This window comes from Macrotis lagotis, chromosome 8 (assembly GCF_037893015.1).
Source record: "Macrotis lagotis isolate mMagLag1 chromosome 8, bilby.v1.9.chrom.fasta, whole genome shotgun sequence".
In the NCBI taxonomy this organism is placed as follows: domain Eukaryota; kingdom Metazoa; phylum Chordata; class Mammalia; order Peramelemorphia; family Peramelidae; genus Macrotis; species Macrotis lagotis.
In genome coordinates this window covers 150,295,575-150,313,743 of record NC_133665.1, presented here as the reverse complement: position 1 = coordinate 150,313,743, position 18,169 = coordinate 150,295,575, and the positions used below count along the sequence as shown (strand labels likewise).

General features: G+C 39.6%; 1 protein-coding gene across 1 annotated transcript in view; it reads right to left on the bottom strand.

The window, feature by feature from the left end:
- The window catches only part of SUMF1 (sulfatase modifying factor 1), a 91,183-nt gene that overhangs the window by 38,014 nt on the left and 35,000 nt on the right, over nt 1-18,169 (bottom strand). The window contains exons 4-7 of the mRNA XM_074198684.1: nt 15,802-15,884; nt 9,430-9,552; nt 8,513-8,627; nt 5,122-5,235 (exon numbers count right to left, since the gene is read on the bottom strand). Of these exons, the coding sequence (XP_074054785.1) occupies nt 5,122-5,235; nt 8,513-8,627; nt 9,430-9,552; nt 15,802-15,884 (435 nt within the window). The remainder of the gene's footprint in view (nt 1-5,121; nt 5,236-8,512; nt 8,628-9,429; nt 9,553-15,801; nt 15,885-18,169) is intronic.

The window sequence follows — 18,169 nt, the reverse complement described above, 5'->3', positions numbered from 1 at the left end:
AGGATTTTTATTGTGTTTTTTTTTCTTTCTTTACAAATTCCTTAAAGCTAGCTCTATTTCTCCCCCACCCCCAAGCTGGATTATTTAAGACCTCTATTACATATTCTGTTAGCTTGTATATTTTGCATTTTAAAAGGTAATACTGGACTTATTCTGTATGCTCAACTTACTGGTCTTTGTGCATATAGGCTCTTTTTGTTCCTTCTAGATTTTTTTGTGACTTCTTTATTTGCTATTTGGTTGATTTAATCTTCTGCCTTCTTTTTAATCAAGTTGATTAAAATTAATCAATTTTGTTAGTACTGTCAAAGAAGCAGCTTTTGTTTAACATTTTAATAAATTATATATTTACATATTTTAATATTATATATTTAACATTTCTATACTCCTTTTGATTCTCAATTTATCTACTTTTGTTCTAATTTTTTAAAAAGTATCCTCAGCTCATTAATCCACTCCTTTCCTACTTTGTCAGCATGTTTTTAGAAACACAATTACCCCTCCAAAGATAATTTTCATTAAGTTATGTGGGGGGATTGAAAGTTTACTCTGGGCCAACCTTGGTCATTATAATTACAAAGCTTTCATTTCTGTTCTTATTGATAAAAAAGTTAATTTTTAATTACAAAACACACATGCACATATATCAAAACAGTATAAATCAGTAATAGAAAATGAAAATTAACAGTAATGAGGTTTACCTCACAGTCCTAAAAACTGGCAAAGATGAGAAAAAAATGGAAATGGTCATTGTTGGAAGGGCTGTACAAAGCCAATCAACAGATCAAAATTTCAAATTTAGGTCTGATGTCAGGAAAAACTTCCTAAAAATCAGAACTGTCCACATTTGACAAAAATAAATTTTAATAAATGCAAAAAAATCAGCTTTACAAATACAAGGTAGAAAAATATAGTTCCTGAACTGGTCATTAGCTTTATTTAGCTAATAATAAGACAGAAATTGTAAAATGGATATACCTGTGATCAATGAAATTATACATCAGTTTTAGGCCTAAATCACAGAAAATTATAGGACCACTGTATTCTACATGGCGGAGCTCCTGAAGCACTGTGTCTACTTCTGTATCCCAGATTTTAACAGACTCATCAACTCCCCAAAACATAGCCAATCATGTCAAGATCCAGGGTACATAGCGTTGTTCACAGGTGTAAGGGTCTCTCTTCACACTATTTTGCATCATGATGTTATTGGCCTAGGGGCCTAAAACAAAGCACCCAATTTATTTTTGATTTGATGTCTTTTATCCTGACAGTTCTTGTTAAACAAACTCAATCTTAAAATGCCAATTTTTCCCTCCCACCCTTAACACAATCTCAGATCACCAGCATTCTGTCATCAATTCTCGGATGCTCAAATACTCATGAAGCTGGATATTCCTTCCTTGAACTAGTAGCATATCACCCTAGTTCATTCAGGAAGCAAATGCAGGTGCTCCCTGCAGAAGCTCCCTCCACTAGTCACTGAGGGGCCTAGGACCAGTGAAGATGGAGAATATCTGACACCCTTTTCACATCCTTGGAAGAAACACAGACAGAAAGCTAATGGCCCCTCAGTCATGCACAGATGGTCAAAGAGACGCGTTCCCACTGTGCCAGAAGGCTGCCATTCAGGCTCTCCTCCTAAGCACACAGAGGCTTTTTATCTGTGAACAATGTCTGCTTGAAAATAAGTGCTGGTCTTCATCCTGCAAGTGGAGGGGAAGGTCTCCTGGCTACCTTCCCCTCCCAAGAAAGGATTGTCTTTGACCTTTCTATCCCCCAAAGCACAGAAAAGAAGCGCAACTCCTGAGGCATCTGGCCTCTTCATCTTTCACCAAGGAAGCGCATGGAAGGCTTGGATTATTCATGAGTAGTCCATGTGTTAACACCCTCAAGAAAGGCAAGCACCACAAAGCACAATTCATCATCACACCCAGGAAGGGGCCTGGGGCACAAAATCCCAGGCATGACAACCTCTACAAAATTTCCTGAATGGCAAATGACAGCTGCTCACCCACCAGTGAGGAGAATCATAAGGATTTATTTTTCCTTTTCCAGTCATTTCTCTTATTGTGAAAAGGCCAAAATGTAAAATGAAGCCTGCCAGGTCCCTGTCAAGCTAGTCTTAGAGGAAGTGAGATGCCAGAATGCCGGGGCTTCTCCTTCAAGTTGAGGCCATTCTCTATGTGTCTTTTCAATCTGTTCACAAGATGAAATATATTTGAGGACATTATGTTTTAACAACTTATTATGTTTTCTTTTTTAAAATGTTTTATTGATGTCTTTTGTTACCATATTCCAGTCACTGAGGGAGGGGTGTTTGGTGAGGAGGGAACGATTCTTCACTTCACAACCATGGACAACATTTTCCTTGGGACAAAGACATAGTTACCTCATCTGAAGATGATATTCTATCCTGTCAGGCCCCCATCCCAGTTCCCACCCCAGAGAAGAGGAAGAAATTATATTTCATTATTTCTTTTCTGGTAACATCAATGGTTTTTCAATTACTCAGTTCAGCTTCTTTTGGAATGATCTTATTATTTACATTGTTGTAGTCAGTGTGCATGTTCTTTTGTTACACTTTTTCATTCTATATAAGCTCATAAAAATCTTGCCAAGCATTTTTTAATTCTTTGCGTTCATTTTCTAGTATACAATATTTCATTATATCTATAATGTCAAAGTTTTTCCAGCCTACGAATGATGACTTTTCAATGTGATACATTTGATGTTGTCCAATCACTTCACTTTTTGTGACTCCATTTGGGGTTTTCTTGGCAAAGACACAGGAGTGATTTATCATTTTCTTCTCAGTTCAGTTTACAGCTAGGAAGTGTCTGAAACCAGATTTGAACTCACAAAGATGAGTCCTCCTGACTCTAGGGTTGGTATTCTATCCTTGTACCACCTAGCTGTCCCTAATGTAAACACACACACACACACACACACACACACACACACACACACACACACACACACACACAAACACACACACTTTTTATTCTACTACTAACCTCCTTCCTTTCTTCCTGTAGTATCACATTCTTTCTGAATCTTACACCCCTGGGGCTCCTTGCTCCCTCTGACTGGAGAGGGGTACAGGATGGACATCTGAGAACTCCTGCCAGCTTGTCCACTTAAGGAGAAGCTCCATCTGCCTACAAGATTGCAGCCTGCTCCCAGTCTCCCCCAGTCTGCTCCCAGTCTCTCCCTGTCTGCTCCCAGTCTCCCTCAATCTCCTCCAATCTACCCCAGTCTGCTCCCAGTCTCCTCTAATCTGCTTCCAATCTGCAGATTCTTAGTCACTCTATCTCTCTCCTACTCCATCCCCAACCCTACTTCTTAGTAGTTTTATATATGCTGTTTTCCCCATTAGACTATGAGCCCCATGAGGGCAAGGAAAGTCTTTTGCCCTTCACTGTATCCCCAGAGCTGGGCATAGAGATTGGCACATAGAAGACACCTAATAAATGTTTGCTGTCTGAATGATCCAAGTCAGTAAAACAGATACAATCAATGTCCTTCCTCAACCACATTATGAGCAATGTGCAGGCTAAAATGGTGCATAATCCTTCTACCGCCTGTCCTATTATGCCTAGAAAACTGCTAAGCTTTTAAAAATGCCTGCTTAAGAAATACTTTTCAATGAACTAAATGAACAGAATTGGAGTCCCCTAACTCATCATCTATAGAGAGCACCTCATCCCCTCCCGATATTCCAAAATGCTGCATCCCTTGCTAACCTTCCAATCACACAAGGGCTTTTATCTCACCTGGAATATCTCTCATGCCATGTCCCTCCATGGAGGGGAGGGACCAAGTCAACCAACCTTTATTCCTCTCCCAGCTGTGATTCTGACATTCTGACCTTCACTGCAGTCATACCCTAGAACACATACCGAGGAGCACCCAACCAGTCCCGCAGCCCCACGACTTTCCCATTGCTGACCTCCTCCTAGTGGCACCATTTTTGGCAAAGGCCCAGACTAGATAAACTTCCTTCCCCTCCTGACTGTGCTTCTGACTTCCAGGATTTGAACCCCCTGTCCTGGAACCTTTTCTCCCCCTCCTCACCCCCACCTCTTTTCGGCTCCTTTTTACACAGTCTTCTCTTACTAGAAGAGAAGCTCCTCAAGGGCAGGCCCATCTTTTGAGTGTCTTTGTACCCCCAGCACAGGGCCTGGCACATGATAAGTGTGCCCATTAAAACAATGTTCACTGCTTGCCTTGCCTGCCTGCCATCATTTGTAAACTCAAGGTTACTGACCAAAAACCTCTCCTAAATAATAAAAATTCACAGACTCCTCTGCTCAAAATTTCCAATGGTTCCACATTACAGTCTGACTAAATCCTAATTACTCAGGCTGAAATTGCTCTACAATATGGCTCACTTCTTTTCAGAATTATCTCCCACTTTTCACCTGTATTACTAAGTAGGGGAAAGGGACAGTGGATTTCCCAGCTGCCATTTCCCAGCACTCTGCCCTGGGTACAGAGACCACATGTGTCTGAGGTGGGACCACAGCTCCGGTCTCCTTGGATCCAAAGTCGGCTCTCTCTATCCACCACAATGCCATCCTAATCCATTCAAACTAGATTATTTATTGCTCCCCCAAAATACCCTACGTCTTCCTACCTTTGCTCATATACTCCTCTCAACCCAGAATGTCTTACTCCCCCCTCCCAAATCTACCTACCAAAATTCTACTCAAATTCCAAAGCCCTATTCAAATGGCACTTGTTATGAAACTATGTCATTCATTATGGATTCTGCCCCCAGCCAACAGATGGTATCCTTCCAGTCTCTTACGCTCCAAAGTACATGATTGGTCTCTCATGATTCTCATCACAAGCTCCACTGCATAATCATTATATACCTTAATCTTATTGGACTCTCCCCTCTAAGTCTTTTTATATACCCATAAGAGCTTAGGTCAGGGCTTTAACCATAACAGATCCTTACCAAGCACCACTGAATTGAAATTCGAGAAATATGGTCAAACTCCCCCAGACAAGTTAGATTCCCTTGCTGATCCCACCCCACCCCCCACTACAATATACAGCCAGTACAACTAAAAGAAAGCAATGTAGAGCACACTTCCAGAAAAGAATACTTACAGGATCAAGGGCTTCATCAACAGGATGATGAACAGTCCACCAGTCAGAAGTCCACTCCCATGCATTCCCCACTATGTTGTATAGACCATACCCATTTGGAGGAAAGGCAGTAACCTATATAAAGTAAAAAAATTGTTAAAATTTTCATTTGTTTCTATAACTACATTTGGCTGGGAAAAAAAATCACTAAATTAGAGTTCTGGTTCTCCCATATGAATATTAATGTCCCTTTTATCAGTCAAAATACAATTTGGCCAACAAACATGAATGCAAACAAAGATGTATTTTCTAAGTTTGGGCCCTTAAGGGGAAGTTATAAACCCACAGAGAGTTTATTCTTAAACAGGATAAAATATGATTAAGTTATTTCTAACAGGAAAATTTATCATTGATCATAAAACAAAACTTCATCTAACAGAGGACAGCAGAAGGATGTTTACTACATTTAAAACATAAAAATGAACTCAGTTATGAACCATCTCGAGAGTTCAACTGGGTCCAGTAATTTGAAAAGTCACAGCAGTCAGGTTACTATCAACATCAGCTCTCACAACACAGTCAGAGAGTGCCCATTTCTGAATCCTGAAGCCCTAGCCCTGAACCATTTCCCCAAGCCCTCATCATAAATGTAAGCTTCAAAGTCAAGGTCCCCAATCCTCTCAGGCACTGTTGCCTAATTATGGAATATTCTTGGATTTTTGATGACTCTTAGTCTCTAAGAATCTGAGGTAAATCACAAATCTACTTTAAATTTATATTTTCTGAGGCAGACTATGGAATTGGGATAAAGAGGGAATGTATCAAAATGGTAGCATTTAATTAGCATGGGACAGATTTAACAACAATTTACATTTTAACAGTGATGTTTATGTACACAGACATTTGTGTGTGTGTATGTACATATATATATACACACACACACACATATATATATATATATATATATATATATATATATATATATATATATATTTGTTATTAGTCATTTTAGTCCTATTTCACTCTTCATGACCCCATTTGGGGCTTCTTGGCAAAGATATTGGAGTGATTCTCCATTTCCTTCTTCAGCTCATTTTAGAGACAAGGAAACTGAAGTAAACTGAGTGAGGTGACTCATCCAGGGTCACACAAATGCTAAGTGTCTGAGGGAGGATTTGAACTCAAGTCTTCCTGACTCCAGACTCAGTGCTCTATCCACTGTACCCCCTAGCTGCCCACATATGTGAACATATACATATAGACACACTCACTTCTTGGATGGAATTCACAATCATTTCACATTTGTGAATTAAGAAAGACTCCAGGAGAAATAACACCTTGGAACTGGACCTTGACATCTACAAGTAAAGTTGACTGTGGCAAATTAGGGGACAGGGAGACTGAATAGGGAAAGAAGAAGCCTGGCAATAGGAGTTGATGTTTCTAGCTATTTGAAGTCTCTATAAACTTGTTCACATAATGATCCTTACAATAACTCTAGGAAGCAGGAGGGCACCACAGGTACTACCATTGTCTTTGGGAAATCAATGAAATGGAGCCTCATAGAGACTGGGCTGAATCTGGGTCTTTCCAGATTCCAAATTCTGGGTTATTTCCATAAGGCAGAATTCTTCCTGAGGAAGAAGATAATTAAAAGAATGTGATGGGTTCAAAAGAAGAACAGGGAATCCAATCGGCTAGAGCAGTAGCTCTCCAAGTGTGATACAAGGGTTCCCCTTTGTCCTATCATGAGATCCACAAGGTCAAAACTTTCTTCATAAAAATATTAAGAAGTTTTAATTTCTAACATGGTAAATGCTGATAGATATAATCTATAAAAACAAAAATTCTTTGAGATCATCAATAATTTTCAAAAGTATAATGGAGTCCAAAAAGTCTGAGAACAGTTGGACAAGAACAGAGCGTTAGCAGGTATGATGGACTTGAATCAATGGCCTTAGGAATATAGATTTTAATGGAAAAAACAGAGGAATGATTCAATGTCTTTTTAACAAGAGTGCCATAGTCAGAATTAAATTTTAAGAATCTGGGCTCAGTAAGTCTACAAGATGGACTAAAAGGCTGACAGCCTGGAGGAAGGGAGATGAGCAAGGAGATGAGGATCTGAAACACAGTGATAGTTCTGGAAAACAAGAAGACAAGAGAGATTTGAGAAATGTCCATAGAAATAGAAAAGGCAGAAGAATAAACAGGTTGTGGAGGAAAGAAAATGAATTCTGTTATGAACATGCTGAGCTCAGTGCACAACTAGAACACTGAGGCAAGAATTCACATCACCTTCTCCTCCTCCTCCTCCTCCTCCTCCTCCTCCTCCTCCACCACCACCACCACCACCTTCACCACCATCACCTTCACCATCACCACCACCACCAGCAGCAGCAGCAGCAGCAGCATTTATTTAGCTCCTACCTCCTATGTGATAGCTACCATGCTAAAACACTTTACAAATATTATCTCATTTCATTCTCAGGATAACACAGGGAGATAGGTGTCCTTATTATTCCCATTTTACTGCAGAGGAAACTGAGACAGGTTAAGCTAAAGTGACTTAACTAGTAAATACCTGAGGCAACATTTGAACTTATGATTCCCAACTCCAAGCCAGCACTCTGTGCAATGCACCCCCTAGCTTGCCCTTAGCATGAAATCTCATACTATAAAATTACCTGAAACAAAGAGGTTCAATGGGATGGCATAATATTTGGGAAGCAAAGGGGGTGAATGCATGATTCCACTATGTGTAGAAAACTCTGTCCACAGCTACACATCAGCATCTCATCTGTCATTTATACATCAGAGGCAGCCTGGCTCCCTATGTAATTAAGTGACTTTTTGGGGGTCATACTTTTTGGGGGTCTCTTGCCACAGACAGAGACTGAACTCAGATCTCCCCAACTCTAAGGCCAATCCATTGTCTACTCTGCATTCTGCCTCTACAATACCAAGGCCAATGAGCCTTTATATGGGTCTTTTAAGATATTTACAGAGCAAATCCTAACACAAGCTTTTATTTTCTGGAAACTATCATCCTCTCAAGTATGTTCATAGCATTTTACCACTAAAAATCATTTCATGACATTCAGTATCTTAAAAATACATACAAAAACCCTGCCTGTCTTTTGCTTTGCCATCAAAAGGTGCAGTTATCTCCTTTGCCTTTATTTCTTGAGGCAGAAATAATGTTTTTTCAAAGACAATTTATGAAAACCAGCTAAGTTTCCTAAAGTAGTTACTCTCACTAGTGAATTTCTCTCCAGGCTATTAAATAAGACAATTCTCAGGCCACTTCATTTAAACTGTCTGATAAGTCTCAGTCTCTGCTACATGGGCCAAGGGAACAGAAGAAATGGACAGAGAGGGTCCATCTGTGGCATCCAGCCTTCATACTCACAGGAGCCGTTCCTTGATAGCCGTCTTCCCCAGTGTTGCTCACAGGGAACTCTCCCTGCCAAATGTTGGCATAATGTTGACCTTTTGGCTGCAACTTGTTGCCCCATGGGAAAAGTCTGTCAGAAGAGACAGAGATGAGAGTCTGTCAAATGGGCTCAGGCCTCTGGACTGGACTCCAGAAGAGAGAGGAATGGAACAAACAGAAAGACATGGCCTCAGTGGTCAATCCAAGCTACATTTAAGAGGGCAAGACTGAGGCGGGAGGAGGAGGGGAAGAAAGAGAGGAGGGGAGACAGAGAATGTCTGCAGAACCAGATCCTATAAAGCACCCAGATCCTTCAATCTCCTTCCAGATCATTCAGGAGGACTGAAATAGAGGCACTCTTGGAGAACTGCAACCACTCAGGCCACATTAAGTACTTATATGGTAGTCTGGTCACACAACATTTCACTGGGACCTCTTTATAAATATTTCACTATTTTAAGGAGTCTTTTCCTAGAAGATTTAACCCAGGCATCAATGCATTCCAAGTTTTAGCAACATGGAAATATGTATTAGTTTTAGAAAGTGCCTAAAAATAGGAAAATGCTGCCTGGGAGAGAACTTGCCAAGTCGATGTAAAGAGCAATGAGATCTTTCTAATTCCCTAGCCTTACAACCTCTAGGACTATTGAAAGCAAAAGGAATAGAACTCATTTGATGATTCCAAGGCAGGGTTTGGCCAGCTTTCTCTTTCAGGGGATGAAATGGTATTACCCATTTGTCAACAGATCCCAAGTAACTGCTGAAATAAATTAAAAGTGAGAAAAGGAACTAAGAAAGGATTAGTTATAAAACCCTACTTAATCACTGAAAGATCTCCTGAACACTGAAGAGAAAAGCAAACCTGTTAGAAAGGTTTACACTCTATATAGTACCTATTCTCCAGGCCCCCTCTGCAACTATATTCCCATTCAGCTTCAGTAGGTAACCTCTTCCCGGCCCAAGTGCAGTAGGCAACCGCGTCATTCCAGGAGACATGAAGGACAGGGTGGTCCAGCCTGACAGGAATAGGAGAAAAACAACATAAAGAAGATTAGCTTCAAAGAGGCTCACTTCACTGCAATATGCCCAAATCATTCCAAAGCATGGTTACCACATGGTTAAAACACACATACCCAGAAGTTAGTCCAGGGTTTAGAGGTGCTCAGCTAGTTACTGAGTCACGTCATCTTTTGTTTTCTGCTTTACCCCAGAAATTACAGAATCTTAGTTTCTCAGTTCTGAAAGGGTCTTCAGCTATTCCAACCCCATAATAGAAGCAGAAAGAACTCTCCAACTCCTAGGAATGTCTTTTTTTAAAATATAAAATTTTATTTTTTCCCAATTACATGTAAAAACAATTTTTAGCATTTTTTTAAATTTTTGAGTTCCAAATTCTCTCCTTCTCTCCCTCTCCTTCATCAAAAGGCAAGAAATTTGTTATGAATTATATATGTGCAGTCATGCAAAAAATATTACCATGTTAGTTATGCTGTAAGAGAAAAAAGACAAAAATAACAACAAAAAGAGAATAAAGGAAAAAAGTATGCTTTAATCTGAATTCAAAATCTATCAGTTCTATCTCATTATAAAGTCCTTCAGAACTATTTTGGATCAATGTATTGCTGAGAAAAGCTAAGTCATTCAAGAACATTCCTATTACTGTAGACAATATTCTCCTGGTTCCACTTATCTCTCTTTGCATCAATTGATATATAAGTCTTTCCAGGTTTTTCTGGGAACAAACTTATTTCATCATTTCTTAAAACATAATAACATTCCATCACAATCTCATGGGACTTATTCAACCATTCCCCAATTCGTGGACATCCCCTTAACTTCCAATTCTTTGCCATCACTAAAAGAGCTACCGTAATTTTTTTTTAAATATATATTTCCCCTTTGCTTTTTATCTCTTTGGGATACAGCCTAGTCTACTTTTGACTAGTTCTATCAAAAAATGTTTCTGAATATCAAGTCAAAATATGCCTCTCAGAAATTTCTACCTGCTGTTCCTAGTACTGCCTCCTTTGGTTAAGCAGAATAAATCTAATCCCTATTTCACATAAAAACCAATAAAATCAGTTAAGACAGCTCCACTATCTAGCCCAAATCTTCATGTCTCCACATGAAATATCACCAGTATCTTCAACTATCACTCTCATGACATGATCTCAAGGCATTCCAAAATTATGGCTGATCTCCAGCTTAGCAATGTTGTTCCTAAACAGTGGTGCTGAGAAAAGGACACAATACTCTGCTATAATCTAATTGCAGTGAAACAAAGCAAGATCATAAGTCTCCCTAAAATACCCACTTCCTCATTTTTCCTAATCATATGTAAAGATAGTTTTCAACATTCACTTTTGCTAAATTTTGAGTTCCAAATTTTTTTCCCTCCCTCCCTTCCCTTCCTCCCCCCCACACCAAGACAACAAGCAATCTGATAAAACTTACTTCTTAGGAGCTAATCTTCCATTCTTCCATCCCACCTCAGCCACACACAAAAATGATCTTGCTACCTCCCATAAATGTATCACCTGATTCATGCTCAAGAATTCCAAAACCCTGTTAACTTACCATAATGTATTTGCTTTCCACACCTCTCCCACTACTATTCCCTTACAAAATCCTAGTCTTCATCCACCAATCCCTTGACCTCCAAGCCTTGACCCCTCAATTCTCTCCCATGCCATCACTGTTGCACTAGTTACTCTCTATTCTCCCCATCTTGATGCCTTGGTGAGTAATTTAACTGCACTGTTCTCTTCTCTTAAGACTCTGACCCCCTTAGCATACTGCCAAGCCTTGCCTTGGATCATTCTCATCATTTATCATCTTCATGCCTACCATATATGCAGCAAAATGAAGTTGGAGAATATCATGCCATCATTCTGATTGGGTCTACTACAAATATATGTAATGGCTATCTTAACTGGGCCCTCATGATTTCCATGCAATCTTACTATTCTGCTCCCCCCCCCCCTTATTAATTCACCACTACTATACTCTCCACTGCACCTCTTTTACACTTTTTTAATCCCTCTTCAAAACATCCCTTCCTTTCTTTCTACTTGATATTGCTCAGTATCTTTTGCTGGTTCTCCAACCAGATCATATCCTTTGACCACACATTTATCAAAGGGCTCAGTTCACCCTCTTCTCATCTCTCACTTGGTGATCAAGCTTCTCCCATGACTGTAATTGCCATCTTGACACTGAAGATTCTCAATTCTGCCTGTCCTGCCCCACCCTCTATTGACCTCCAATCATATCTCCAAATGCCTCTCTGACATCTTGAACTAAATGTCCAGTAGACATTTTAAACTCAACCTGTTCAAAACTGAACTCTTATCTTTCCCCACTTTCCCTATTATTATAGAGGGCAGCACCACCCTCTCAGTCCCTCAGGATAACAATGTAAGAGAAATCCTCAACTCCTCACTATCTCTCATCCCCCATATTCAACCTGTTGCCAAGGCCTGTTGACTTCACCTTTGCAAAATCTCATGAATAAATCCCCTTCTCTTCTCTAACACAACCATCACTCTGGTTCATGCCCTCATCACCTCATATCCGCATCATTACAAGAGCCTACTGGTGGGTCTTCCTGTCACAAGTTTCACCCCACTCAGTACATTCTCCATTCAACTACCAAAGTGATTTTCCTAAAGAGCAGGTCTAATCATATCATTCAGTAATCTCCAGTGACTCCCTCTTGCAGAATCAAACAGAAAATTCTCTATTTGGCATTCAAAAATAGTTTTTAACGTAACCCCCCTCCTACCTTTCCAGTCTTCTAACAACTTACTCCTACTCCTTCTCTTCAATCCAACAACATTAACCCTCCTGGTTGCTCTGTGAACGACAGCTCGGCATATTTGCTCTTGCTGTCACCCATGCCCAAAATGCATTCATTTCTCACCTTCACCTAATGGCTAACTTTTAAGTTCCACCTAAAATTCTATCTTCTATAGGAAAGTCCTTCCCAAGACTTCCAAATTCTATTAACGTCCCTCTAATAATAATTTTGGGAGCAGGTTTAACTCTTTTCATATCTTCTGCACTTAGCAGAGTGCCTGGCACACTGTAGGCACTTAATGAATGTTTACTGACTGTTTAAGCACATCATCACATTCTTCACTCTGAAAACTGCGCCTCTGTGAATACGATCAAAAACTGGGGTAGCTTAAGTGTCTGCCCTATCACACCAGTGACTCAAATTTTACTTTCAAGAGACTAAATTCACACCATATTGTTCTCAGAACTTCTTTTTAACCACATCTTGCCCATCTCATACCAGTATAATGAAGATTCTGAATTTCTTCATTATAAGATCCTAATATTCTGACTCCATGGGTAACCTGTCCCTTTCAACTCTGGGTCAATGGTAAATCCAATAAAGTATGCCCCATTCCTGACAACCATGTTAGAGAGCACAGGGCCAAGGCAGAGCTAAGGACAACCTAGTAGAGACAACCTGCCACAATGATATCAATTTAGTAATGACAACACATTTATAAATAAATATTTATAGAATGCTTCAATGTTTGAAAAACACTTTATATCCCACATACACTAAAATATTTTTCAATGTTTTGACTAGTCTTTCTGAGTTGGTTTTTCTTCTCTTTTTTATTTTTTCTGCGTGGCTCTCTAAAAAAGAGGGAGAAAAAGCTACACTATTTATCATAAGCAATGTAAAAAAATCATGAATTTTTAAAATTAAAAAAATTTAGGTCTCTAAATATCGTAAGTTCAGTGTTTTTTTCTATAACTGGCTACTTTTTGGGATTAGTCATTTAACCAACCCCAGACTAATAATCCTATCAAAAATGAGAGGCATTGGCCCTTTGTGGTCATTATTTCATCATGAAGAATTTCAAAAGCCATTGCATTAATGAGATGTTCTGAGATTCTTCCAGGAATCAGTCAAACTCATCAACCTATATTCTCCATATCCTAATCTCTGAACATCTACAAAAATCTGGAGGACATTTGCCCTTCATCACTGTTCTCATTCATCGTGACCTTTCAAAGCCAGTGGCTCAGTAATCACCTCAGTCAGCTACTTCACTACATAAAAATGACATTCATTCAGGCACAGTGCCTGGAACTCTCTGAAGGCAGACAGGCACTCTTATTTTTTCCTTAATCTGAGTATTAAACTTCCGACCTATTAGTCACTGTTGCCCTATTCTTACCAGTTCAAAGCTTATTCACTATGACAAGGGGGGAAAAAAAAAGCAAAATTCAAATTATGCCCTTTTTTTCCTTCCCTTCTCCATCCCCTCCCAAGAGGCAGTCATGAGCCTACTTTGACCCTTCCCTTCTCCCCTAATATCAGATGTTCACATGGATTATTTGTGCCCAACCATGTGGAACATTCCAAGCTTGTATTGGACACACTGTGATTTGTCTCAAACATAGTGATGTCATTTTGTCTTCTTCAATAATGAAGGACAAGAACCAATCAAAACTGACATAATCTTCATTCTCTTTCTTAGTATTCATCACTAACATAAATCCTCTAGGTCTTCTAAGTCTTAATCATCTTGATACTATTCTTATTGAAACAGTCCTCTATTTTTCATTCATAAACATTATTAATGTTTCTTCTGTAAATATCCTCTTTTCCCTAAGTTGATGAGTTCCTTTTCTAATCACAATGATCTCTTCAGATCACTTCTTTTTATACTCACTGAAATTCTTTTGTGTCTCCTCAAATCAAATCATCACCAACTACCTAATGACCATTTCAAACTCACTGTCTCAGAGACATCTCAGACTCAACATGTCCAAAATAGAATTATCTTTTCACCAAACCCTCTTCCTACTGAACTCCTCTATTTCTATCAAAAGTCCATTCTTCCATTCCCCCATGTTAGCAGCCTTGGTGTCAACCCTTGCTTCTGAACTGTCTCTTATCCCATGAAACCACTCAACTACATAATCTTTTTATTCCTACTTCCACAGCTCTCCCAAATAACTTCTCTTGTTCAGGTCCTTATCATCTAATTCTTCCTATTTAGCCTCCTTACCTCCTCTCAATTCAGAGCATCTCTGAGGATGCCACCAAGGTGATCTTACTTAAACTCCAGAGGATCCAAGTCAAAAAGAAGCTCCTCTGATTTGCTTTGAAAGTCTTTCACAACCCTGCCCCAACTTCACTGGAGTTACTCCCCTTCTCAACTGAGCCAAGTTTGGCTTCTTCTTCATTCCTGTATATCCCCCATATTTGTGATCTTCTCCCTCCTCAACACCACTTCAAAGAATTCCTCTCTCCCTTCAAGATGCAGATCAAGCACCACCTTCTCTATGAGGTTTTCCAGATCCCCTCAACTGTTAGTGTCCTTCTTTTCCACACTACCTTGCATTTAATTACTTTGTATTTATTTGCAATTGTTTTCTTTATATTTATGCTGGATGTCCTTAGACATTATTTGTGTTTATCCCACTGAAATATAAACATTTTGCAAATGGGGATGGTTTCATTGCCTGGAAGGAGTAGCTATGCTTAAAAAGGACTTGTTGTTCAACATTAAAGAACTCCCCATTCTACTGGGTTGACTTCTCCCTCATGGATTTTTATTTTATGAGATTCTCTAACCTCTTTCTCTGAATCTTTTTGAAATCTGCATTTATAAAACTTTAAAGTCTATGTTAGACAACTGCACTTTCCTTCTGGATGAAGAATTCTAAAATGAACAGGCTGTTTGCCCCCTGAGATTCCAATCATTTCTAAATTTAGTGACCAATTCTTTGTTAGTCAGAATCAGGTCCATCCAGAAGAGCAGATAATTACTTTGCCATTACTTTAGAGACTGGATCAAATAGAGGCTTTGTGATTCACCAGATAGATAATGTTACTGTGGCACTTCAGGGATTCTTTTAAAAAGTATGCCAGTGCAAAATTGGAAATAGTTTAAAATCTTAACCTTAAGCAAACAGCTTCAGCAGTGCCCATCTGGCAGGACAGAATTATTAACATAAGTAAATATTTCATAAACTTAACATTCCTCTTTAAAAGTAATGTCACATTTCAAAAAGACTTTTTTTAAAAAAGTCCTCTAATGATGAAATACAAAAAATAGTCACAATATAAAATGTAAATGAGGGGTTGGCTTTTGACATAAATTCCTTGGGTGGCCAAATTTTGGTGAACTCATCTGAAGACCTTGCATTCATTCTATAAAAAAGCACAACCATGAAATCTGCAAAGTGAGAAAGAAGGCCTTTCAGTTCTGGAAACCTGCAGCCTAACTCACCTGTGCAGAATAGTAGAATCAGGGCCTTCAGGATGTCTCCAATTAGCACCTTTAACAGGCAACCACCACGGAGCAGCTGCAACCTTAAAGAAAATCAAGCCAAGGAGAAGATGTTACTGATGAGCTTTAAACTCCCTAAGAGAAGATGTTACTGATGAGTTTTAAACTCCCTAAACTTCCCTTGCTGGAAAATTAGACACAAATGTGAGGGCAACATGTACCTTATGATCTCTAATGTTCTTTGGGGCAGTATGAAAAATCAAGCCCTATTCCAACTTACCACAAAGCAAAAATGCATCTAAAAACATTCTGAGAATATAAATGTGTCTTTTTTTTATAACCTACTGTAAATATTAAGTTAAAATGATATTTTCATAGGGTGCCTATAGCTGAGATATTCATAGAAAATTAGTCTTCCAGAAACTCAAGTAAGGCATGAGTAGAATCATTTGGAGTTTTTTTGGTAGGGAAACAAAAATGCAGAAAGGTCATAAAGATGCTATCCATCTACAGAGAAAGAACTGATAAATACAAGTCTTCTATAGAGTGGGATGGGGAGGGGAAAAATGTAAAAGGAAGCACAAAAAGCAGGATAGCTTTGAAAATGATGAGTTGCGAGACAGGGTGGGGCGGAGCCAAGATAGCAACAGCAGAAGAGCCTCTCTTAGGCGCTCTCTCTATAATATTTCAAAACTCATAAAATAGTGACTCTAATTAAATTTTCAGGAGACAGAACCTACAGAAAGATCCAGTGAGGCAATTCTCCAGACCAAGGTAACCTGGAAAATAGCAGAAAGGCTCCACTCCATGGGGTTAAAGGGGCGGCCCGCCAGAATGAAGGAACTTCAGCCTCCCAGAGGCAGCCCCAGGGCACCTGGGAGCCGCAGCTCACAGCAGCAGGGGCAGTTTCCTGACCTACACCCTGGGGAGCACCGGGCACAACTTGGAAGACCAGTGCGGGGACCTCTGCCAGAGTGAGCACATGAAGCCCTGCCCTCAGGGCACTGAGCAAGCGGAGGTGGCAGCTGCAGCCCAGATCCAGGAAAAAGAAGCAGGTGAAGCTGGTAAGAAGGAGCCCCCAGGCAACTAAGCCTTGAGTGCTCAACCTACCAAAGGTAGGAGGGTGGAGACAGACTTCCGAGACTTGTCCTCTGTACCTGGAACAGGACTCTGGGGCTCTGACCACATTCAGATCCTAATCACAGTCTAGGCCCCCCATAGAACAGCAGGGCCCCCCCACCTTGGCCCTGTGGTAGAGGGGTGTGCATGTGGTCATTCACAGACCAGGAGGGAAGAGAGAGATCTTTGTGGGGGGGGGGGTATCCCAACAATACTCAAAAGCTCAGGAAGCACCCCAAATCCAGGCTCAGGCTGGGAAAATGAGCAAGCAGAGAAACAAGAGGAACACCATTGAGAAATATTTTGCATATGAGCCCAAGAAGGATCAAAATACTCAGTCTGGAGATAAGGAAGTACAAACTCCTGCATCTAAAGATTCCAAGAAAAATGGAAATTGGGCTCAGGCTATGATAGAGCTCAAAAAAAAGGTTTTGAAAATCAAGTAAGGGAGATAGAAGAAAAATTGGGAAAAGAAATGAGAAAGATGCACAGCAGCTTAGTCAAAGAGATCCAAAAAAAAAAATACTGAAGAAAATAACATGTTAAAAACCAGCATAGGTCAAATGGATAAAACAGTACAAATAAAGTTATTGAGGACAAGAATGCTTTAAAAGGCAGAATTGGCCAGATGGAAAAAGAGATAAGAAAACTCTCTGAGGAAAATAAATCCTTCAGATATAGAATGGAGCTAAAGGAAGCTGGTGACTTTTACAAGAAGTCAAGACACAATACTTCAAAACCAAAAGAATGAAAAATTAGAAGAAAATGTGAAACATCTCACTGAAAAACAACTGATCTGGAAAACAGATTCAGGAAAGATAATTTAAAAATTATTGGAATACCTGAAAGTCATGATCAGGAAAAGAGCCTTGACCACATTTTTAAAGAATTCCTACAGGAAATTTGCCCAGATATCCTAGAAGCAGAGGGTACAATAGAGATCAAGAGAATCTACCAATCTCCCCCAGAAAGAGATAAAAAAAAAAAAAACACAACCCCCAGGAATATTATAGCCAAGTTCCAGTACTCCCAAGTCAAAGAGAAAATATTACAAGCAGCCAGAAGGACACAATTCAAATATTGTGGAGCTGCACTCAGGATCACACAGGACTTAGCAGCAACTACATTAAGGCTCATAGGGTTTGGAATATAATATTCCGGAAGGCAAGAGAGCTTGGAATGCAACTGAGAATCAACTACCCAGCAAAACTGAACATCCTCTTCCAGGGAAAAAGATGGACTTTCAATG